The 25,669-nt window shown below is 40.8% G+C and overlaps 1 protein-coding gene across 2 annotated transcripts; it reads right to left on the bottom strand.

Annotated features, from left to right (window-relative positions):
* Positions 1-343: 343 nt before the first annotated feature.
* Positions 344-16,756, bottom strand: TGM1 (transglutaminase 1). 2 transcript variants are annotated; one of them, XM_063913664.1, is made up of 15 exons: positions 16,671-16,756; positions 14,184-14,526; positions 13,728-13,925; positions 12,843-13,061; positions 12,546-12,664; positions 10,377-10,484; positions 9,098-9,272; positions 7,085-7,223; positions 6,867-6,970; positions 6,618-6,706; positions 5,688-5,841; positions 3,306-3,590; positions 2,232-2,392; positions 1,875-2,011; positions 344-1,628 (listed from the first exon to the last, which is right to left on the bottom strand). In XM_063913664.1, exons 2-15 carry the CDS (start codon positions 14,515-14,517, stop codon positions 1,487-1,489), a joined length of 2,364 nt encoding a protein of 787 aa, XP_063769734.1. In that variant the 5' UTR covers positions 14,518-14,526; positions 16,671-16,756; the 3' UTR covers positions 344-1,486. The 2 variants fall into 2 exon arrangements, with proteins under 2 accessions (XP_063769734.1, XP_063769733.1); XM_063913663.1 differs by lacking the exon at positions 16,671-16,756 and adding an exon at positions 14,969-15,174.
* Between the last annotated feature and the right edge of the window lie 8,913 nt (positions 16,757-25,669).

Consider the following 25,669-nt stretch of genomic DNA (forward strand, 5'->3'; position numbering starts at 1 on the left):
ACTTGAATTGAATATGCTTTTGTCGAATTGCAGCACTTGTATCATTGCAGAAAAGTCGAATTTGCAAAAAGTCGAATTTCAAAAAGTCGAATTTTGAAAGTCCGTTTTTTTGACGGAAAGCACTGAATTGCATTGACAATTTTTTTTTTTTTTGGCGAAAATGACCCGAAATTCAACAATTTCGGGAATTCGACCGCAATTGCATATACCCCATAGTCTGATCGTTGCCTCCCCATAGTGCCTAACTATGGGGAGGCAAGGATCCTCCCATCCCACATGCCATCTTAACTCCATCTCTAATAAGCCAGTTTAAATTCCAAAGAAAATATACATACAAATTAAGCCATATAATATAAAATATTTATTAACACATTCAAATACAATTACGTAAAAAGTGCACATACAAATCCAGTGCTTTATCTGATCACAGTCTGTGTGCCCACCAGTCACAGAACAGCTTTGACAGATAGACTGGTAAAACACAAGGGTTGTGGCTCTCCCCTTGTATATATGTAGTCCACATATACAGTCAGGGAGGGGGTGTGCAAGGTCTGGGGAATGCATTGATCATGGACTCTCCTAGGAATGCTGCCTTCATATTACAGAAAGCCTCTGTCTGAAGGCAAGTGCAGTTATGTGTATCGTAGCTACCATCTTTTCTCTAACAAAAGGGTTTTACATACATTAAAAAATGGACAAGGAAAAGTAAGGAGACCAGTGCAGAATGGACATATGTAGAATAACTGCACCAAGGATCCATATGTCGAACACATATACTTTGGTTTCTTCAATGAGATTTTAAAATAAGTATACCAGCAAAATACAATCTTATTTAGAATGAATAAATATGTATAATATACACAGGTGATTCTTTAATGCTCACAGTTATGAGGATTATACTGCAAATACTGTCATACTTTTGTTCACCCAGGATACTCATCCTATTTTATTTGTCTAAAATGTGACATCTACCTATATCACACATTTGGTCTTTGTGAAAAGTGTCTCAGATTTTCAGTTCAATTTATTACATATATCGGTCTTCGATTCACTAACATGTACCATCCATTAGTGGATAATAAGAGTCTGGAATTGACATTGCTCTCCATATGCTTACTCAAAAACTCTCTCCAAAGACTTACTCCAATACAGTGGAATGGCCTAGCCTGTAGTGAGTGGTATATAGCTTAGTAACTGAATAACTGATACAGCATCCATTTCATTTTGAGTGGTACCCTCAAAAGCATGTTTTTCATATGAATTAGGCCTCTATCCATGATTTCTTGTCAGCTTGTGAAGGGTCAAGTCTGTATGAGATCACATTGGTCTTTTGGGATGTCTTCATATTGTAGAAACTGAATACTTAAAAAGGAGACCTTCAGCATTTTTTCAATGTGAGCTCATTATTGTGCTTCCATGTCATCCAATAACACTGAGCAATTACTAGTGTGGCTTTGAATGAAACAGGATTTGGCTCAGGATTAGATCAACCTTGAACAACAACTTCAGCAACTCCATGTACTTGACTCATCTCATTGCTCTCGAAACTTGCCATGAGTTGACGAGGACCAGGACGATGAGGTGTGAATCGTTCAGTGATAGAGATTGTTTTCATAGGCCCAATATCTCTGCAGAGGGAAAATAATTACTGTGAGATATCTTAATCATCAATTAAGCATTGTATAGGTTTTGATACACAGGGTAGCAGGATGAAAATGTCAACTTGTTTATCACAGTATTTAAAATTTTTCATTCATTTACAAATGTTATATAAGCCAAGAATATAATATTATATTTTAGAGGCAATTTAGTAAGACAAAAAAAAATTAAGCTGAAGAAAATATGTGAGACTGAAATATGAAGGTTTTACTTACCCAACTGGTACAACCTTTGGCCTCTGTAAACCAGGCCCTTCCACATGGAAACGGCCATTGTGCAATGTTGTTTGGAGAGGGTTCTGGAAGATAATTTCTGCCACAATTTGTTGGCCAACCAAAGCTTCACCATGTACCTGTAACACAAATATCACATTGTGACCTTCAGGATTCCTGATACACAAGCAAATCTTACAGACTTTATAACGTTACACAAAGTCTTATGATTTATTATCTCAACACAGCTTTGAAGTTTTAGTTTAGCAAGCTAAAAATTGCAGACTAGAAGAACAAATTAAAGTTTCTTCATAGACCCAAAAGCAAAGCCACAAATGCAAACACAGAAATTGTGAATACCCTGATGATGAGATCTGGGGTTCGTATCCTAAATGTGTGCTGTTTGGCTAATTTCTGTCCAGATTCTTTCACAATTCCAGACACTGTTAGCATCATGGCTGACTGATCGACAAGCTGTGTACGATATTCACTGTATCTCACGGTCATTCCAACTGGTTTAGCTGTATAAGGAACATAGAATAGTTTAGTATTTTGAAAACAGAAACAGATCATAAAATAAATCCTGTTAATAATGATGGAAAATTGCCATGGAACTCTTGTAGCAATTCAGAAAATGACTTTAAATTATATTTGTTAAAAAAAATGTGTTTTCAATAAATTTTAATTTAAAAATGTAATGTAATATCAAATTATTATTACATGTTTATGGAGAAGATGCTTTGTATTGACTTGTTTTAGCTTTTCAGCTATAACTGTATCTTAAATGTATAACAATATGAAGACATAATTGACCACTATAAAATGTGTACAGTGCTATATTGATTAGCCAGTCTTTAGACGTTTCATGAATGTAATGTATTTATGGAGTCATTCCGAGTTGATCGCTCGCTAGCTAGTTTTAGCAGCCGTGCAAACGCTATGCTGCTGAGCTCTGCAAAAACAATTTGTGCAGTTTCAGAGTAGCTCAAAACTTACTCAGCACTTGCGATCACTTCAACCTATTTGTGTCCGGATTTGACGTCACACACCCGCCCAGCGTTCACCCAGCCACACCTGCATTTTCCCTGGCACGCCTGCGTTTTTCCAAACACTCCCTGAAAACGGTCAGTTTACACCCAGAAATGCCCATTTCATGTCAATCACTCTGCGGCCGTCAGTGCGACTTAAATCTTTGCTAGAGACTGTGCAAAACCACATCGTTCGTTGTACCCGTATGTCGCGCGTGCGCATTGCAGGGCATATGCATGTGCATAAATGCTGTTTTTTGCCCTCATCGCTGTGCTGCGAAAATCGTCAGCGAGCGATCAACTCGGAATGACCCCCTTAATGCCTCATCAGATGACTCCTTGGTAGCATGACACGTTTGTGATAAGTATGACATAGTAATGACAAAAATGAGAGAATATAACTCACATTCTCCAGGGTTCAGACTTATTTCACAAGCTTCATTCTTGAATGATTCTTTGCAGACCCCATTATAAAACATAACAGCGACGGACATAGATAAGGACACTGAGCGACGGCTACTGCTGCCATTGTTCACCAGGACACGAACAATGAGGTCGCTGCCCATGCTGACTCCATCCTGTGAGTCAATGGTAAGTGACACATCACTTGTATCATCTGTCTCTACCTCTGCCAATGGCTTGTTACCATACTGCGCAGCTGTGCGCACTGCATTACGTTCTGCTGCAGAACCTGTTGGTGGAAAGGCAGAAGTAAGCAGTCAACGTCACAAATACTGAATGCTTGGGATGTAGAATGTTATTGTGACCTATAGTATATTGAATACTGAAATTTTTAGTGCAGCAAATAATGTAATGAAGGCTAGCAGTAAGATACCAAACTCATCAGACTGATAAAGACTATATAAATCATTGTCATGCTCATTTGAAAGCTACAGTATCCTGTTTGGCACGTTCTAGAACAGTATGAAATGTCTTCAACCCTATACAGTCTATTCTTTATTAGTGTATATAAGAAGGTATCCTAGTACTCGTGGTACATTACCGCGAGTAATTATATCACCTAGGGCTATCCTATTACCCCCAATAAGCTGGCACAAGCTGCAGCTTATAGGGATTTTTGTGTACTGCACCGGGTGCTGGCTCCTGACAACTCCAGGTGCAGCGCTCCATCTCCGCTCCCCCCTTCCCCGTCACATGACCACACTCCAGTCATGTGACCACTACCGGGGGCCAGGGGAAGAGGGAAGGGGGGGAATGCAGGTCACAGCGCTCCCCCTGCTTGCCCACTGGGGGCGGCTGAGTGCTGGCTTCTGGCCTACGACTCCCTACCTGCAGTCCCGGCCTCCTGCTGCTGCAGCGGGCATTGGACACTGCAGGTCACTGTGGTTATCTGGGATTTTGTTTCGTCTGCTTTGGGCAGGTGAAACCAAATCCCCGGAAACAGACCCATTTTCAAGTGAAAACGGGGTAGTTTCTCACAAAAACAGGTTTCACTGAAACTGTGTGTTTTCGTGAGAAAGGGCATTTTTTTCAGGCTATCTAATAGGATAGCCCAGTGGTTCTCAAACTGTGTACCATGGCACCCTGGGGTGCCTCAGGACACTTGCAGGGGTGCCTTGGATTCAGGGATGTGCGGTGAGGTAAATTGGTCAGTAGCCACTGGCTAGTACCAGAGCCAGATTTATACACAATATATGAGCCAAAGGGGATGTGGTCAATTTACCTACAATCAAAATCCCGACAAGGTCAATATCCCGATATGGTCAAAATACCGACATTTAAATTACCAACAGGGTCAAAATACTGGTATTTCGTCAATATGAATTTTTCATGATCGTTAATTGAAACCGACTTGTCCATACTTTACCATCCCAGTGGATCTGGAGGGGGAATATATAGTGTGCCGAGCGCAGCGAGCTATGCGGACATACACACAAAAAAAAACAATGAAAAACTCGTGTTGACTTTTTGACCTGTTGACATTTTAAATGTCGGTATTTTGACCTTGTTGGTATTTTAAATGTTGGTATTTTCACCTTGTCGGGATTTTGAACGCCAGTCAATTGTTGTCGGGATTTTGACCGGTGGGATTTTGATTGTAGGTATTTCATACTAAATCCAAGACAAAGGGTACATGTGCAAAGGTGCAGCAGTATAAACTTCTGAAAATTTGTTGAGTTTTGATCAGAGATGTGTGGAAATGATAAGCAGGCACTGCCTCACCTTCATAAACTTTTTACTCCAGAGTTTTGACTATAAAAATGATTAGAATAATACAAAGAAGATTTTTCTAACATATTCTTTGTATTTTTCATATACTTTATGCAGTCAAAACTCTGGTGCAAATGTTAGTATGACAGGAAAGGCTCTGCCTCACCTGCCTCACCCCACCACATGGCACTGCTTTGATTGGTGGTCCAGGACCAATTAAAATTATTTATGGTCAATGTAATAGGCAGTGGCTGTCAATCATAAAAGATGTGGACAAACAGAAGCAAATCTTGTCCCTCACCACATAACTGAATCTAAGGCTGATATATAAACACAATTACTTAATTCAATATTTCTATCTAAATTTCTCAGAAAGAAACTTTTGGCCCAGGGGTGCCATGAAAAACATTCTGATACTCTAGGGCGCCGTGATTCAAAAAAGTTTGAGAATCACTGGGATAGCTTGAAAAATAAAAATCAGTGAAACATCAGGAAAAATCGCAAAAAACAGGCGCCTAATGTTTCACTGTGGGTAATAGGATACCACCCACAGTGTTATTGAGACAATGTTTTTTTTTTGCCAAGCCAAATGAAATAGAATATGTAATCTTGTTACCTTCAGGATGTTTGTACAGATAAGTGATATCCTCTCTTGCGTTTGACCCCACAGCCTTAGTGCTGATAAAGTGTCCGACTGCTCGCTCTTCAACATGAACCTTCTTAAACTTCCCATTGGGCATCCGTTGGTAGAAGACCTTGTCACTGTTCACCTGCGTCACACCGAACAGGCAGCTCAATTTATTGTCACCTCTACTTATTACTCATAAGTGATACAATACTATTCCAGTAAGACCTGACAGTGAACTATGGGCTTGATTCACGTTTGTAAGTAAAGCAAAAAAGCAAGCAACTGGGAAAAACCTTGTTGCACTGCAGGTGGGGCAGATGTAACATGTGAAGAGAGTTAGATTTGTGTGGGATGTGTTCAAACTGAAGTCTAAATTGCAGTGTAAAAATAAATCAGTCTAACATTTGTGGGCTACATCCAAAAGCAGCTAGTATTTACCCTACAAAGAAAAAATATAAATGTATTTGTTCCACTTGCATGGCTGCATGGTTTGCTACAGACTCATTGGGCAGTATCCTATTAGCCCTGATGCCCCCCGGGCGATCAAAATGGCCGGATATCACAATGCATGACCGATGGTCATTATCGTAATACCCAATTCGAGGCCGTTTTGATCAGCCAGTATTAGACCTGCGATCGCACAAAAACACATGGGAGGCACCCAATGCATAATCCCCAATAAGTGCAGGCATCGGGAAAAATGATGGCTGCATCGGGGCTAATAGGATTGCCCCTGGCAGATCGTATTAGCAGTGGTAAAGTACCGCTGCTAATAGGATACCACCCAAAGTTACTTGCTTTTTATTTGCTTTACTTACAAACATGAATCAGGCCCTATGTACTTTCATTTGAAACAATGTTCCAAACGTAGATTTCCTGCAGAGTATAATACATTGGACAGGTCAGAGTTGTAATTACCTCAGCAAAAATGAACGGAGTGTCATATTTTATATTTACTAATCCATCCTTAACTGCAAGTAGAGGAGAGGGACCACAGCAGTATATACCTGAAAGAGAGAGATAGGAATATGTTGAGAATAGATACAATTTAATGAGGGTCATGATTCATTTAAGATCCAGAGGTTAATACATTATATGATGTGCAGGAAGGGAAACAGATAAAAAGAAGAGGCAACTTGAGTTTATATTAATGTTGAGGAACATTACCATGGCTGGTCTCTTGAGGAGTTGCATCTATAGCCTGCCATCCATTGTATTTAGCAGACAGGTCAGGGCGTGTCATCCAGCAGTCATTCCAACAGTGATAATTCCTTGACAATGAAATACAATCATTATGCAAATATAAAAAATGTTGCGCAAAGCCATTTACCAAAGGTATGGTTCTGTGTTTCTGAAATATATTATTAAGTTTTCCCATCACTTACCAGATAGAATCACTGTTTTTATCCTCTAATGGCTTCATGTCCTCATCAAAAAAAACATCAAAAGTTAGATTTCCATCAGTATCGTGAGCGGATGCAAAATTGGTGACAGTACGTCCTGGAATTCCCAGACAGCGGAGCACTGAAAGAATAAAGACGCAGTAATGACCCTGAGCTGCTGTGCCCTCTTTTGAAAGATATATTAGCCCTTGTACTATGCACTGTTGTCAGTGTTTTATTATGCTATATGCACACAACTGGCAGCTGTCCATAGTTCAATGTGTTAAATTTAAATATTGTTTAATCTTTGATGTATTGTTTCTCTAGCTGGCAATGCCTTTTCTTTTCAGTAGTTAATATCTGCATAGTGCAACTCCTCATATTGCCAGTTTTAAATACAAATTCCACTACCTACTTATCTGGGCTTTCATTTATTAACTGCATTTAATTGAAACACGTAGCTTGTGGTTTTGTCCAGGAAATACAAATATATATATATATATATATATATAAAAGCATGTCCGTCCCACAGCTTACGCATGTAGGTATGAACAGAACCAGCACACTGTTCTATATTTGAGCAAACAATTTAATTGAAGAAACTTGATAAAATCCAGCATATACTCATCATAGTGCAGAAGAAGTACGACATGGATAGCATGTCGTACTTCTGCTGCACCATGAGTATATGCTGGATTTTATCAAGTTTCTTCAATTAAATTGTTTGCTCAAATATAGAACAGTGTGCTGGTTCTCTTCATACCTACATGCGTAAGCTGTGGGACGGACATGCTTTTATATCAATTTTATTCATAACTGGACACCTAGAATTTCGCTTAGAGAGTGTCAGTGCGGCTTCCCGGGACATTGTTCTGTGATAACATATATATATATATATATATATATATATATATATAATGTTATTTATATGTCCTCAAACACTGTGGCTTCAGTCGTACCAAACATCCCCTGTCTGCATACCAGGTCCCGGGGTTTTTTTTACCGCTCAAAATGTGCATCCTATTAGCACAAATAAAATAACTGTGGTCCTAATCCAGACCTGATCGGTGCTATGCGTTTTCGCACAGGAGCCAATCAGGTCTGAACTGCGCATGCGCCGGCGCACTGCCAGACAGCTGACAACCGTCTCAGCCCTGTGATCACCTCTGCCTGATTGACAGGCAGCGGTGGTCGGTGGGCGGAGGTGGCAGGCCGGCTGCGTTTGGCTGCCGTTTTAGGGACGTTGTCCGGGCAATGCAGGCGTGCCTGGACCAATGCGGACGGCGGGCCGTGGCAGCTGCGTGACATCACATGCAGCCACTGCGACCCTCACAGTAACGAGTAGCTCCCTGCCAGCGCACAGGAGCTGCGCTGGTAGGGAGCTACACCTAAAGTACAGAAGCATAGCGGCTGTGCGATGCTTTTGTACTTGTGCGGGGGAGGGGGAGGGCCTGATATGTGAGGCGGACCCGTCCTGTGCTGTGCGTCCCCCCCGTATGTCTACGATCAGGTCTGAATTTAGGCCCTGTGAGCGATAAAACTATTTTGCTAGTTCGCACTGATTAATGAGACATGCTACAGTTGTACATTTATGTGCAAATAAGTCTGTATACAATGCAGCGGCTGCTGTTTTTTGCAATGCCAAGTTTTGTTGTGCTTCATCTGTGACTTCGTAGATGTTTAAATTGAAATGAATTCCTGTGGGGTTAAAGTTGCAGCCCAGCGAAACTTTGAATGGTGTTTTGCTGCGTCTGCCATACAAATAAGATGCAACATTCACTAATAGTGTATTTAGGCTAGGTGTATTAGGATGTATATATAACATAAAGTTATTGATTTCTGAGTTACTATATAAGTGAGTGGTACTGCTGTTGTAGGCTTATCAATCAAGCAAACCAATGGTGCTTTTTTTTATTAAAAAATGAAAAATGTGTTAATATAAATGTCCATTACCATATGATTTATATCCTCAATCCCCTCTAATCAATAATTTCTTAAAAGCCAATGTTATATTACCTGTTGTGGTAACAGCAGCAAACACCCAGCACTGCCCATATTTCACAGATGACCCTGTCTGGTGATACTTGAGCAGAATATCCACACTGCCAACCCATGCAACAGGATTCACCCCATCAGCATATTCACCAGACCAGCTGCCAGCAACGACACCATTATCATCCATGGAATTTACCTAGAAGAGAACAGGGAGAGGATGCTAGAAAATTAGCAAACTGCAGGTCATGGAGTGAACAACTGGTGCAATGTAAGAATAAATATAAAGGCCAGTACTCACTGGCCGATGTGAGAGAGATGTGTGCTGAGCGAACTGCTCAGCACACATCTGTCCCGCCGCTCAGCACAGTGTGAGGCCAATCTGCAGGCCAATCTAGCAGCAGCGATAGCGATGTGTGGGACTGTGCATCGCTATCGCTGTGAGGGGTACACACGGAGAGATCATGCTTAAAATCTAAGCAATCTAGTCAGTGAGTACCCCCCTTAAGAGAGGAATTAAGGCGGGTACTCACGGAGCGATCGCTGCTTAAAATCTAAGCAATCTGACTAGATTGCTTAGATTTTAAACCTGATCGCTCCGTGTGTACCCCCTACAGCGATAGCGCATCGCTATCGCTGGTGCTAGATTGGCCTGCCGTGCAGTCCAATTTAGCAGGTCGCTCATTTCACCCGCTGGGTGAAATGAGCGCCCCCCCCCCCCCGTCTCCCCCCGCACGCACAGCACACATCGCGCTGTGCTGAGCGGTGGGAGAGATGTGTGCTGAGCGGTTCGCTCAGCACACATCTCTCCCGCATTGGCCAGTGAGTACTGGCCTTAACTATTGCAAATAATTAGAAAGTATTGTTGATTTTCTTTGGTCAAGGGTGTAGAAAGGAACCATTTGAACACCCAGCGCTAGAAGTCATAATTCATATATCAATGTATGTTCTCTTACAAACTTTCCATTTAAAGAGCTCCATATCACTACCTTATATAATAAAGTAAAAGTGAAACATCTCCTTACATGATGAGACACAGTCACTGCTGATTTGCAGAAGTGAGGAACCCATGTGGGAGAAGTTAATTAAATTGAGCAATCTCATGAATTTAGTATATAATGCCCTCTTTTTCCACAGCTTGCCATATAGTATGTAGTATAATAAACTGTGAGCGTGAATTTGAGCTATGCAATGAATAGATATCCCTCTGACTCTGGATCCAAACGGATGTTTTCATTTTTAATGCAGTCTATTGCTACAAGCTTTTGATACTTCAGCTTTGGTTCAAGAAGAAGGATCTCACCATAGCAGATATCACTCGTGTGACAGTTATTGGATCTCCTCGTGATGAAGGAGAGAGGCCTCCACGGTCCAGTACATACATTACAGCATCCAAAACTCCTTTAACAAACTGTTGGGTTAAGGAAAGTGAAATCATCACTAAAAGATGACAAGAATTTGTCAAGAATTGTCCAGTATAATAATAAACAAATTTGCTTTAGAGTTAAAATACTGTAATTAAGTAATTAATTCAGAAATGGATGTTGAGTTGCTACAGAACAACTTATTTTAAATTCGGACTTTTGGGCATCTAAATGGAGAATGAGGTTCAATATATAGAAAAATGTAAAGTTATGCACTTTAGGACTAAAAATAAACATGCAACCTATAAATTAAATGGGGAAAATCTGAGGGAAACAGTAATTGAAAAAGATTTGGGGGTGCTCATTGATAACAGACGTAGCAGTACCCAATGTCAAAGTGCAGCAAAGAAGGCAAAGAAGGTGTTAGCATGTATAAAATGGGGAATTGAGACAATGGATGAGAGTGTAATCCTGCCACTGTATAAATCATTGATATGGCTACACCTGGAATATTGTGTACAGTTCTGGGCACCACATTATAAAAAAGACATCTTGGAACTTGAAAGAGTTTAGAGCCTAGCTACAAAATTGGTTAAGGGGTTAGAGGCACTGGATTATAAGGAAAGGCTTGCTAGGTCAGATACTGTATGTTTACACTAGAAAAGAGGTGTCTAAGAGGAGAAATTATTAATATTTTTAAATATATAAAGGGACAATACATGGAGCTATCAGGCGATTTGTTTATTGAGAGATCTCTACACAGGACACGCTGTCACCCTCTGAAGCTAGAGAAGAATGGGTTCTTCATGGTAAGGGCCGTAAGGATTTGGAACTCTCTGCCAGAGAAGGTAGTAAAGGTAGACTCAGTAATTATGTTTACAAAAAAAGATTAGATAAATTTCTAACTGAAAAAGATATCCAAGGATATAACAGTTAAAATAAATATATTTTAAGAATAGCATGAATTATGGTTGTTAATTAGACTTAAAACATTACTCGAGCTGGGTCATTATAGTAAACTTTAGCTAAATACAGAATAGTGTCTGAATTATAATACAGGTTGAACTCAATGGGTAATTTGGCTTTTTTCAACCTCATTAACTATGTTACTATATTACTACTATTATATATTGCATTTGTTTGTGAACACAACACTCAGTATACGCCAAGATTGGTGTCATATACAGTAAATAAGTCTGTCTTTATTTGTCATACTTCATAGGTTATTTTTTTACAGAGCTCCTATATCTACTCAATTGTATAAAATTATTGTTGTATCCAATAGAAAGTCTAAACAAACCAATATATTAAATATTTATCTGAAAGTTGACCTGCCTTTTAAACTTTTTACATACAGATGTGTCCACATACTTCCCATACATCTTTGCTATATTCCGCCATGTATGGCACGGTTTTGCATGCCATCAGGGTTGGACTGGCCCACAGGGGTACAGGGGAGACCACCGGTGGGCCCCACTGCCGCCCCCCCCCCCCCCACCTCTTCCTCTAGGGATGAGGTTAAGGACTGTATACTTATATACATATACATGTTTTACATTATACTGCACAGGACTATGGTGTATTTTCTACAGTACATTGCTGTTACTGCTAGTGCATGCATGATACTATACCAGATTAGTATTTACTATATATACGTATCAAGGTTCCCAGACCATGCACTCTCTAATAGATAGGCAAACCAATGTGGTGGCTGGATACTTCTGGATACTGGCCACACCCCTAAACATGGGCCCCTACCACTGCATTCCCCCAGTGGGCCCTTAATGCCCCAGTCCAACTCTGCATGCCATGGACTCAGAGATTTAGCCATGCCTTGTGATTTTTCTTAATTTTATTTGTATATGTTACTTTATACATATAAATGTTACTTTATACATATTCTATTTTGTAAAACAAAAATGTTAAAATCCATCCACTCGCTACTCATGAAAAACAGCTTAGCAGTGTTTTGCATGTTGTGCCAGCAAAATAGCAAAGATGTAAGTGGACACATCTGTATATCACAAATACAATAAAATGGTATGTAATATAACAAAATGCAACAATATCAATCTAAAGTGAAAATACGAAAGACCTCAGGCTCATACCTGTCCATAATTCCAGGAACGTTCCCCAATTTGATGTTCTGTACCATAATAAATCCTCCCAATCTCATTGAGAACATATTCCTGACGCCAAGCTTCATTATCCATGAATACAGAATCCACTAAAGAATAAAAAACAAATATTACAGTGACTGTGCCATAAAATGACTATGTAAAAGGAGTATCTGCATACACCAAAAGCAGTTAAAAGAGGGCTATAAATTAGAATACAATTGACTCATGAAATAGGAGCATGGTTGTATAAATGAATTAGTTCAAATGAAATGTTTGCATACTCACAGCGACACCATGCATTAAACAGGATATAGACCTTCAGACTGGGGTCATTGTAAGATCCTCCCCCACTTTTAACACTAAGCTGGTATTTTCCCACACCAGCCTGAGCAGAGGTGTTCACCCACAGTGTCACCTTCTGACCGCTTACATCAGCCACTTGACATCCCCAACGACCCTCATCAAACTCCTTTACCAGGTTCAAGGTAACTGGCTGGGAGTTTCCTGAAAAAGAGTCCATGTAACAAGCAGGTTGAATTCAAGATCTTCATAAACATAATTTTTTAATGTACATACATTTGCTTAAAATTTTGGAGGAACCTCACAAAACAATATAAAGGGAAGAAGTGAGTCAAACGGTCATTTTACTCATGTAAAATTATTATTTTACAACAGAGGTCAGAATTTATCATCTAAGACACTCTGCAGAAAGCATATTTTAGCAACTGCAAATAAGGCTAATTAAGAAAACATTAATTTTATTAACATGACCATTAATTATTCCACATGATGTTGTCACATAGGGAACTCCTTAAATAATGGCTAGGGCGTTACTTGAAGAGAGTGTTGAGAAACTGTTTTTAAGCCAACGTAAGATCAAGCATAGCCAATGAGATACTTTTGTTTCATTAGAATATTTAGGAATTTACGAAACAGTGACACCCTTGTATAAAATATTTATATGGCTTTACTCACAGTGACCCAATATGCTTTGTATACTGTAGATTCCATTAAAAAATAAATAGGTACAAGTAACAGATCTTAAGCTAAAATAGAACATATTTAGTTTGGGCATATACTACAACGTCAAATGGTCACTGTTTTTACCATTATCTCAAAGTGTAAAGTGCTGAGATGCAAACCATAAATGTTCCAACTTTCATCACTCACCTTGTTGTAGCAAGATACAGACTTGGTCACTGTTAGGAACGAATGCCCTTTGGAACGTAATGCAGACCTGGAAGGGCTGCCCTCTCCTTATGATTAATTCATCATACTCATACTCTTCGGTGTGATGGGCTCGACGTGTTTCTCCATTCCGCGATTTAAGGAGGTCCACGCTTTGAATTTGCAAAGATGACCCTGGAACTGAAAAAGTTTACATGGTTTCAGATTTGGATTCTTAAATAGACTATGGGTGGGGAAATAAATAATGTGAATAAAGTGGATTTAGACAAAAAACGTATTACGTCAGGAAGTGACCAGAAGATATATGAAACAGAGATAACTTAGTAATATTAAGAGTTAGTAAGTATGGGAAGGGGACTGTTGGAATGACTTCTGAGAATAACTGACACATAGGAGATAATTACATAATAGTTTGAAAATAAGGGTAAAATGACTTACTGGAGGGCCCAGATGGTACTTCATCCGCGTTGCTTCCTCTTCTCCCCGGTTCTCTGTTGAATCGTCTGTCATTGTTTCCATCTTCTGAGATTCCTCCATCTGAGACTCCCCCACCTAAAGTTTCTCCACCTGAGATCTCTCCACCTGAGATTTCTCCACCTGAGATTTCGCCACCTGATATTCGTCCACCGGAGATTCCTCCACCTGAGATTCCTCCACCAATATTTCTATCACCAGGTCTCCAATTATCCTCTGTATCTTCTCCTCTAGAGGATGAACAACAGGAGCAGCAACTCAACCACCAGGACTTCTTCCTTTCCACACCTCGTGACATGTTTTATATCTACACAGGAAAAGTTGTGAATAAATAAATAAATACGTCTGTGGCAGTCTTTGCATAGCAGCAGGTTTCATCTAAGTGTGTCAGTACAGCACCATGTTCTTTTGGTATTCCAGAGTCAGAAGAGTTAACTTGTCTTGTCTCTGCTTGTGAGTAAGTGTACAGGTTGGATGAGTTGTCACTTAAAAAAAACAATTCATTCTAATAAAACCTGTCTTGTCATAAAAAAGCATAATCATGTCTCATGTCAATACAAGCTGTCTCCTACATCCTCACATTATAGTACTCTAACACTGTACCAGAGACAGCAGTTTAGTTGCACAGAATAGAAGTTCAGTGTTTAGTCATTGTCATGTACAAAAGGCACTGAATCTCTCTAAATTGTACACTCTCGTAACCATAGATAATATCTGACTAAAGTAAAAATCTTATACTGTAATATTACATTTTTGTGCTATAAGCCGTCTAATGCACTTCAAGCAATCCGTCCTCTTAGAAGCAGTCTCATGCTGTTGGAACAGTCTGATGCAGTCTCATGAAGTAATACTGTAGATCCCCCTCCCCTGTTATTCTGAACTTTAAACCACCTCTGTTGAAATATCCTCCCTACCCTAAATTCAAGCCTATAATCAGCCTATGCCTATAACCCCTGGTATCCTGTACTGACCCGTGTTATACAGAAACCAAAATAAGAAACGAAAGAGGATGTGTTGCCAAAAATGTAACCACACCCTCCCCCTGTATCCTCCTTACTCGCTTCTCACACATCTCTCCCCCAGCCAGCACAATGTCTGACATGATAAAATGCTGTATTATACAGTATGTAGCCAGATCTGTGTATGTGACCTGCGCACTTCTAAGACTATACGGGAACACATATACAAAAGTAATAAATACCCATCATTTAATAAAATATAACACAGCCATACACAGAATTTGACCTTTTACATACATATTTGAAATTACTGAAATACCAGAGAGCAAAATAAATAATCTTAACAAAATCTGATAATTTCATCCCCATTATATTTGTGAGGCATTGTAAGGCACTGCACCGATTGACAGGCAACATAATTAGTCATACATAAAACATAAAAACATGTCATAGGCATACTTCCCAACATGACCCTCTCCAGGAGGGACACAATGCTCTGCTTCTGGACTTTTCTCTTAATTTATGATTGCCGGCACCTGTGTTGAACAGGTGAATGGGTAAGAAAGGTGTTTCACCACAGGTGATGGCAAACATACATTAAGAGGGAAGTCCAGAAGCAGAGCATTCTGTCCCTCCTGGAGAGGGTCATGTTGGGAGGTATGTCATAGGGTATATGTCACTGGAATATACAAGAACAAATATTTCTGTATATACTGTAGGACTATATACTATACATCAATCCATGAGCACTCATTCTCAAAAATCACTAGCCAAGTGCACCAACATGTATATAGCCAGCAGACTTCAGTGCTAGTCAAGCACACATCAGACTCCCCCCCCCCCAATAAACATAATTGAAACTTTATGATCCATTATCAAGAACATTACACACAATCATTTGTGTTAGCAAATCTATACAGTTTTATCAATAATTGAATGGTTATATTGATTGTAATTATGACAAAACATACATCAATCTAGGGTTAATGTTTTCAACAAATAATATAATAAATGCCTTTTGTACCATTATATTGATGCATATGTGTCCATATTTAAAATCCCAGAGAACTGGTAAGTTTCGGTGCACTTCCATACATGTACTGTATGATGAAGCACAGCTGGCATTACAAGTGTGTATTAGTCCCCTCTGTATGCAATGAGGTGATTCAATTTTAAGAAAAGATAACTTAAAAAATAATACAGCTATAATTGTAACAGACCCATTCCTAGCTCTGGTAACACAACAAATGCTTATTAACCATCTGCTGCCGTACACCCATCTCCCCTCAGTTCTTTATTCTTATGAATGTCACTAAAAACTTTGCATCAAACTGCTACTAAACTTTTTAATTAATTTATCCTATCTATCTATCTATCTATCTATCTATCTATCTATCTATCTATCTATCTATCTATCTATCTATCTATCAGAAATTCACAATATCAGAATGCTGCTTATAAAAACACAGTATGAAATAAACGTGGCACTGACCTCTTACAGCTGCTGTATGTATAATGACAGATCCTCTCAGTGTGGTTTATGTTCCAGGGGGTGGATATAAATCCTGGGTTGGTACTAAAAAAAATGATCCACACCCCATAAGACAACCCTTCCCATATTATACTATGCCACAGAACTGGAATTCATGGAATGTGGGACCTGTAACAGTGTCAGAGCTCAGAGCTCATCAACTCACACCCTCACACACCTTATCCTCTCACTGTTTGACACATACCTCTTGCTGCAATCAGTCCTCACACCAGGCACGCGTTCTGCAACTGTATACAAAATATAATATGGTCTTCCTCTACATCATAGCTTACACCTGCAGCTACTGCATCAAGCGCATACTTTCAAGTACTGTGTATACTCAAATGGTACCATATTGACTGTATTGCACAGATGGCAAACTATAGAGATAAACAATACTTCAAACCATTTACAGAGATCTGAGCTAATATACTTGTATTACTACACTTGAACACATATTTTATGGTCAGCTTGAGAAAGCGTCATTGTGCCTGAAATTTTGGTGACTTGCACAACAAATACACCTTGTTTAGTATTCTCTATTGTTTGTTCTCTCTACATTACATTGGCATCAGGACCTTACATTCTTCTGTATATATCTTATCTAAAATTCAAAATCCCACATTTTTGGGTGGCCTACTGAGATAATTTTATATATATATATATATATATATATATATTTATATATATATATATATATATATATATATATTTATATAATATATATGTCATTATCTCAGTAGGGGACCCAAAAATGTGGGATTTTGAATTTTGGATAAGGGATACTCAACCTGTGTATATATATATATATATATATATATATATATGTACTGTATATATATATATATATATATATATATATACTGTATCCTAGCTGTTCTACCCGTTCTTCACACGGGAGTTGTTTCTGATTTTCATGGTTGTAAATATAGTGTTGAAAATCTGATAAATCTATAGAGCTGTAAATTTGAGATGCTGTTAATATTAATCTATACCTCCCAACACCTTTATGAGGGGAAGCGGGATCATCGCCTCCCGAAAAGGGGCATGAGGAGGGGGCATGGCTTCATGGGAGTGCCGCGATCGCAAGCCACATCCTCGTTTCATCACTGAGGGGGCATGCCTAGTGCTCTGTGAGCTGCTGGCATACCCCCAGTTCTCCTTTGTCTCGGGAATAGACGCTCGCTGCTCTGCTAAGTTGGGAGGTATAATTAATTCATGGTTCTTGGCGTTATCCGAGGAGCACCCTTAGCAGATACGGTAAAAAGTGACAGGACCATTTTTGTAGTTTATTAAATTCTACACACTGGAGGTGCAATCCTTTGATCCAATTGTCAATTTGGGCATTATCGTTCACACAACACAAGCCATGCATCGGTAATGACGTCATTATGTCAATCTACTTTTCATCCCCTTAGGGGAGGTTTATTAGTAGTTTTCCTATTTCCCATCTGTTAGAATACTTATGTTAAATTTCATCTTCCTAACATATCAGGAAGTAATAGAATCAGTGATGAGTTAGTGAGTGAGTGAGTGAGTGAGTGAGTGAGTGAGCGAGTGAGTGATGGCTTTCACATTTTTGTAGTTTCTTAAATTCTACACACTGGAGGTGCAATTCATATTTTGATCCGATTGTCCGTTTGGGCGTTATTGTTTCTGCAATGCAAGCCATGCATCGTGATGACATCATTATGTCAACCCCCTTTTTATCCCTTTAGGATGAAATTACGTAATTACTAATTACGTAGTTTTCCTATTTCCCACCTGCAGAATGCCTATGTTAAAATTCATCTCCCTAACATATCGGGAAGAAAGAGAACTAGTGATCAGACAGTGAGTGAGTGAGTGAGCGAAGGCATTTGCATATATATATATATATATATATATAATTTATATATATATATATATATATATATATATATATATATACTGTATATACAGTCAGGTCCATAAATATTGGGACATCGACACAATTCCCATATTTTGTGCTCTATACACCACCACAATGGATTTGAAATGAAACAAGCAAGATGTGCTATAACTGCAGTTAAATACCCTCAACTTTAATTTGAGGGTATTTACATATGGTAGAGTGGCCAGATGGAAGCCACTCCTTAGTAATAAGCACGTGGCAGCCCGCCTGGAGTTTTCTAAAATGCACCTGAAGGACTCTCAGACCATGAGAAACAAAATTCTCTGGTCTGATGAGTTAAAGATTTAACTCTTTGGCATGAATGCCAGGCATCATGTTTGGAGGAAACCAGGCACCGCTCATCACTAGGCCAATACCATCCCTACAGTGAAGCATGGTGGTGGCAGCATCATGCTCTGGGGATGTTTTTCAGCAGCAGGAACTGGGAGACTAGTTAGGATAGAAGGAAAGATAAATGCAGCAATGTACAGAGACATCCTGGATGAAAACCTGCTCCAGAGCGCTCTTGACCTCAGACTGGGGCGACGGTTCATCTTTCAGTAGGACAATGACCCTAAGCACACAGCCAGGATATCAAAGGAGTGGCTTCAGGACAACTCTGTGAATGTCCTTGAGTGGTCCAGCCAGAGCCCAGACTTGAATCTGATTGAGGATTTTTGGAGAGATTGGATCTTTGAGGTGCTGCAAAGAGGAATGGGTGAAACTGCCCAAAGATAGGTGTGCCAAGCTTGTGGCATCATACTCAAAAAGACTTGAGGCTATAATTGCTGCCAAAAGTGCATCAACAAAGTATTGAACAAAGGCTGTGAATTCTTATGTACATGTGATTTCTTAGTTTTTTATTTTTAATAAATTAGCAAAAATCTCAAAAAAACTTTGTTCACGCCGTCATTATGGGGTATTGTGTGTAGAATTTTGAGGGGGAAAAAAAAAATGTATTCCAGTCTGGAATAAGGCTGTAACATAACAAAATGTTGAAAAAGTGAAGCGCTGTGAATACTTTGCCCAGATATCAGATATATATATACACTGCTCAAAATTAAAGTGGAAAAACATACTACAGGCTGATCCAACTTTGATGTAATGTCCTTAAAACAAGTCAAAATGAGGCTCAGTAGTGTGTGTGGCCTCCACGTGCCTGTATGACCTCCCTACAATGCCTGGGCATGCTCCTGATGAGGCTGCGGATGGTCTCCTAAGGGATCTCCTCCCAGACCTGGACTAAAGCATCCGCCAACTCCTGGACAGTCTGTGGTGCAACGTGGCGTTAGTGGATGGAGCGAGACATGATGTCCCAGATGTGCTCAATTGGATTCAGGTCTGGGGAACGGGCAGGCCAGTCCATAGCATCAATGCCTTCGTCTTGCAGGAACTGCTGACACACTCCAGCCACATGAGGTCTAGCATTGTCTTGCATTAGGAGGAACCCAGGCCCAACCGCACCAGCATATGGTCTCAAAAGGGGTCTGAGGATCTCATCTTGGTACCTAATGGCAGTCAGGCTACCTCTGGCGAGCACATGGAGGGCTGTGCGGCCCCCCAAAGAAATGCCACCCCAAACCATTACTGACCCACTGCCAAACCGGTCACGCTGGAGGATGTTGCAGGCAGTAGAACGTTCTCCTTGGCGTCTCCAGACTCTGTCACGTCTGTCACATGTGCTCAATGAGAACCTGCTTTCATCTGTGAAGAGCACAGGGCGCCCATGGCGAATTTGCCAATCTTGGTGTTCTCTGGCAAATGCCAAACGTCCTGCACGGTGTTGGGCTGTAAGCACAACCCCCAGCTGTGGACGTCAGGCCCTCATACCACCCTCATGGAGTCTGTTTCTGATTGTTTGAGTAGACACATGCACATTTGTGGCTTGCTGGAGGTCATTTTGCAGGGCTCTGGTAGTGCTCCTCCTGTTCCTCCTTTCACAAAGGCGGAGGTAGCGGTCCTGCTGCTGGGTTGTTGCCCTCCTACGGCCTCCTCCACGTCTCCTGATGTACTGGCCTGTCTCCTGGTAGCGCCTCCATGCTCTGGACACTACGCTGACAGACAGAGCAAACCTTCTTGCCACAGCTCGCATTGATGTGCCATCCTGGATGAGCTGCACTACCTGAGCCACTTGTGTGGGTTGTAGGGAGGTCATACAGGCACGTGGAGGCCACACACACCACTGAGCCTCATTTTGACTTGTTTTAAGGACATTACATCAAAGTTGGATCAGCCTGTAGTGTGTTTTTCCACTTTAATTTTGAGTGTGACTCCAAATCCAGACCTCCATGGGTTAATAAATTTGATTTCCATTGATAATTTTTGTGTGATTTTGTTGTCAGCACATTCAACTATGTAAAGAACAAAGTATTTAATAAGAATATTTCATTCATTCAGATCTAGGATGTGTTATTTTAGTGTTCCCTTTATTTTTTTGGGCAGTATTTATATATATATATATATGTATATATATATATATATATATATATATATACATACATACATACATACATACACAGTATGTATATATATATATATATATACACCCTAATGTCCGACACACCCTATAATGGATTACAGTGTATGGCATTGGTTCTCAAACTGTGGGGTGCCGCAAGGCTCTTGCAGGGGTGCCTTGGTATGGTGGTCATGGACCAAATCAAATTATTTATTGTCAAAGTGATAGGCAAAACCAGTACCAGTGGCTGCCAATGATAAAGCATGTGGACAAACAGGTTCAGTTATGTGGTGGTGTACAGATGTGCTTCTAAGGATGAAAGGTACGCACAATTTTTCTTAATTTAATATTTTTCCAAATATATATAAAAGAAACGTATGCTAGGTGTGCCGCGAAAAAAATGCTGATACTCTAGGGCGCCATAATGCAGTATGCAGTACTAGCTTTTACTTTCCTTATTCTCTATATTGTTTAAATAAATGTTGTAGTGTGCTGGTGGAAAGTCCAAACCGACTAAGTTTGTACAGACAGAAACTTCCTTAATATTGTTTTTTTCATCGTTTTATGTTACGTTGTAATATACTTTGTATTTCCTTCCTTAAATGTCATTGCTACTTTGGCTGGCAGAGATCCTCACCGCTGTGTGTGAGCAGGGCCGGTTCAAAGGCGCTCTGCGACCCGGGCAGGAAAAGGGGTGTGGCCTAATACAGGGGCGTGGTCAGTTACGCCCCCTGTACATTGCTAGCGCCGCTTGAATGCTGAGCGGTGCGCGATGACGTCATCGCGCACCGCACAGCAAAAGGTCCTCTCCACGAAGGGAAACTAGACGCTATGCGTCTAGTTCCCTTCGTGGAGAGGACCTTTGCTGTGCGGTGCGCGATGACGTCATCGCGCACCGCTCAGCAATGCACCGCTCAGCAAAGTTACTCTCCACGAAGGGAAACTAGACGCATAGCGTCTAGTTCCCTTCACAGAAGGCGGACGGGGACGGCAGCGGGCAGCGGGCAGCGGAGGCGGACGGGGGACACAGCGGGCAGCAGTGGCGGATCTTGCCACGGTGCGGCGCCCTCCGGATGGCGCCAGCGCCCTCCGGAAGGCGGCGCCCCGGGCAAAAGTCCTGCTTGCCCGTGGCAAGATCCGCTACTGTGTGTGAGATAAATTATAGGTTACAAATAGAGATGTGCGGTTCAGTTTTGACTTGGTTGTTCCCTCCAGGCTCGGATCTGAAAACGAGGCAAAACTTCATCTTTCTGCGTATCTCAGCTCTCGCGTGGTTTGAATTGCCTATAAAAATAAAAAATGCCCTGGAAAGAAGACGATTAGTCTAATTTTCAGATCCGAACTTGGCGGGAAGAAACCGAACCGCACATCTCTAGTACAAATCGTATCTCTAGATAAATGTATTATTCCAGGACTGATCAGCTCATTGTAACATAGTAACATAGTAACATAGTGATTGAGGTTGAATAGAGGCAAAATGCCCATCGTGTTCAACCTGTATTAAGTTGAGTTGATTATAATATACCCGCTGAAGTAATGTTTTAGTTAACAACTATAAATCATGTTACACCCGGATAAACAATGTCCATATTTTAAATGGATATAATTTTCAATCAGAAATTTATCCAATCCTTTTTTAAATGCATTTACAGAGTCCGCCATTACCACCTTTCCTGGCAGGGAATTCCAAATCCTTATTGCCCTAACAGTGAAGAACCCTTTCCTCCCTTGCGTATGGAATTTTCTCTCCTCCAGCCTCAGCGAGTGCCCACGTGTCCTAAACAGCGTTCTTTTAATAAATAATTTGTCTGATAACTCTTTGTATTTACCCTTTACATATTTGAAGATATTAATAATGTCTCCTCTTAGACGCCTCTTTTCCAGTGTGGGTCTGGGACTCCAGGTCGACAACAAAAAGGTCGACACACCTTAGGTCACCGCCAATTGGTCGACACACCTTAGGTCGACATGGACAAAAGGTCGACATGGACAAAAGGTTGACAGGAACAAGGTCGACATGGAAAAAGCTCGACATGAGTTTTTTATGTTTTTTTGGTGTCGTTTTCTTCGTAGAGTGACCGGGAACCCCAATTAGTGCATCGCGTTCGCTCGCCATGCTTCGGGCATGGTGCCTTCGCTCAGCTCCGCTTCGCTCGGCACAGATTACCGTTCCAATCGTAGTCCACGTGGATCGTTAAGTATGAAAAGGTTCCAAAAAAGAAAAAAATTGTGAAAAACTCATGTCGACCTTTTTCCATGTCGACCTTGTTCCTGTCGACCTTTTGTCCATGTCGACCTTTTGTCCACGTCGACCTAAGGTGTGTCGACCAATTGGTGTCGACCTAAGGTGTGTCAACCTTTTTGTTGTCGACCTGGAGTCCGGATACCTCCAGTGTATACATATTTAACCTAGTAAGCCTTTCCTCCAGATGACCTCAACTGTGCCTCCCGCTAAATAGTTACATTTCAGGCAGGTAACAGTTCTGACGCTGTCCTATTAGCATCATCCATATTCTATTAGGAGGCGCAGTCAATAGGTGAAAAAAATTGGAATCTTGTGGCAAAGCAGAAATCAAAGTAACAGATCTATATTATAACCTGCTCTGATATAACTCACGGTCTGCGCCTCTAGTCAGACTGAAGTCAGAAAAGCTCTGCAATGGCTGATGGGATGGCATGCTGAAGCTGGGCTAGCACCGCAGCCTCCATTTCGGCCAACTTCCTCCCTGACCACTCCATAGTTTCACTAGTGTTCACTCTTCCCTCTCGCTTTCTCTCCCACTTCCCACTTTTTCCTCAGTCCTTCCCACCCTTTCCTATTTTTTCGTCATTATGGCTGAGCAGCAGGGTACTCCACTGTAGCCCATTGCCTCACCTTCACTAGCAGCTAATACCCCTTTTCCACTAGCTTAAAACCCCGTGTTTTTGCAAGGGGGTGCAAATCGACCCAAGTTTTTTGGTAGTGGAAACGGCTCCCTTAAAAAAAAACCTGGTCAAGTGACCCGGGAATCCTACCCGGGTTGCTACCTAGGTTGGACCCGGGAATACATCTCTGACCGCAGTGTCCCGCAGTCGGGAGGTTGTGGGGGACAGCACATGCAGACGCAGTGCTGACCGTGACAGGTGTGTGCCGGAGGTTGGGGTCAGCCCAGCAGCTTCCATAGCGCTGGGCTTGCTCCCAGCATGATTGCGGGCAACTTTGAATTGGGGGCATGACCTAACGAGACCGATTCCATGTCCCGAGGGTCCCAATCTGCCAGTTTTCTGGGCGCTTGGAGATTATGTAGGCAAAGGTCTTTGCAGGTGAAGGGTCTAAAGGGTAAGGGTCTATTTATCTGCATTTCAGATGCAGTTGTGATTGAATAAATTTGCCTACATTCACATTGCGATATTACAGAATATTGTTGGAATGATTTATAGCATCTGCGAAGGGAACCACAGCAGGTGGCAGAGCGACATCCGTAACACCAGCACTAGCAGTAACACACTCTGGGCGGAATGCATGATGCATTGCATTGTGAATATAATGGATCCCGCCACTCATCTCATGCATATTGGCATTTACTAAAGCTGTATGCATGAATAATTCAGCAAAGGACAGATCTACAGATGAGAGATGTTCTATGTGGTGTGGGGACTTCCGGGTTTAGGACCCAGGAGTCCCTCTGTGCATGCGTTGAGTGCTACTGTGGATACTGGGAGGGATCAGGGGGCAATGCGAAAAAGCCCCTAAGCTTATATAGGGTAATGCCACATAAAGATGGTGTTACCCACCGCATTCAAGCTTCAGAATGTGTCACATTCCAGATATTGGTGCATATACGCTAAATGGCCAAACCTCCGAAAAACTGCATTTTCAGAGGTTTGGACACATTTTTTGTATTGATTCTATCCTCCAAAAAAATTCTTGTGATAAGTTTATGTGAAACTAAAATAATGTGAAAATGGTGGGAAAACATTTATTTTCACATTATATTTTAGCCTATTACCTTTGCCTAATAGCTGTTTTAATGGTCTATTTATTAAGCCTTGGATGGAGATAAAGTCGACAGGGATAAAGTACCAGCCAACCAGCTCCTGTCATTTTTCAAACCCAACCTGTGACATGGCAGTCTCTGTCGACTTTATCTTCATCCAAGGTTTGGAAAATAGACCCCTTAGTCTTTACTCTTTATAGTCAGAACCTGTTTAGACCCACAGAAATGCTGAATGTCTGAAACATAACTCCAGATTGCGCACTGTTAGTTTGACCATGCTTTTCATGAGCAGTATGCAACTTGAGGCTCAGCAACTGTTATGAAACTATAGTTCCCACAATGCTTGAACTTGTAGTTCCACAAAATCTATAGATCCATAGGTTTGAAAATCCTGCTTTATATCATTATAGGAAACATTAACCAAAATGGAATAAGTAGAATAATAAATCACGCTGTTCGTGGAGGCTATTTTATAGCAGCTGTTCATGTCGATGGAACGGAACAGCCACAAAGTGATCATCTGACTTATATCAGAGTGCTTAAACAAACGTTTCATTTGAGTAAGACAAAAGAGGAAGACAGAAAACGGTAGTAGATATTACTGTGTGACTAA

Source organism: Pseudophryne corroboree, chromosome 1, assembly GCF_028390025.1.
Source record: "Pseudophryne corroboree isolate aPseCor3 chromosome 1, aPseCor3.hap2, whole genome shotgun sequence".
NCBI lineage: Eukaryota > Metazoa > Chordata > Amphibia > Anura > Myobatrachidae > Pseudophryne > Pseudophryne corroboree.

Bases quoted from the DNA above. Each gene is read 5' to 3' on its own strand.
- TGM1 (XM_063913664.1), bottom strand. From the start codon at position 14,517: ATGTCACGAGGTGTGGAAAGGAAGAAGTCCTGGTGGTTGAGTTGCTGC. The intron at 13,926-14,183 runs GTAAGTCATTTT...AAACTTTTTCAG, and splicing joins AGTACCATCTGGGCCCTCCA to TTCCAGGGTCATCTTTGCAA. The intron at 1,629-1,874 runs GTAAGTAAAACC...TTCCCTCTGCAG, and splicing joins CCAAAGGTTGTACCAGTTGG to AGATATTGGGCCTATGAAAA.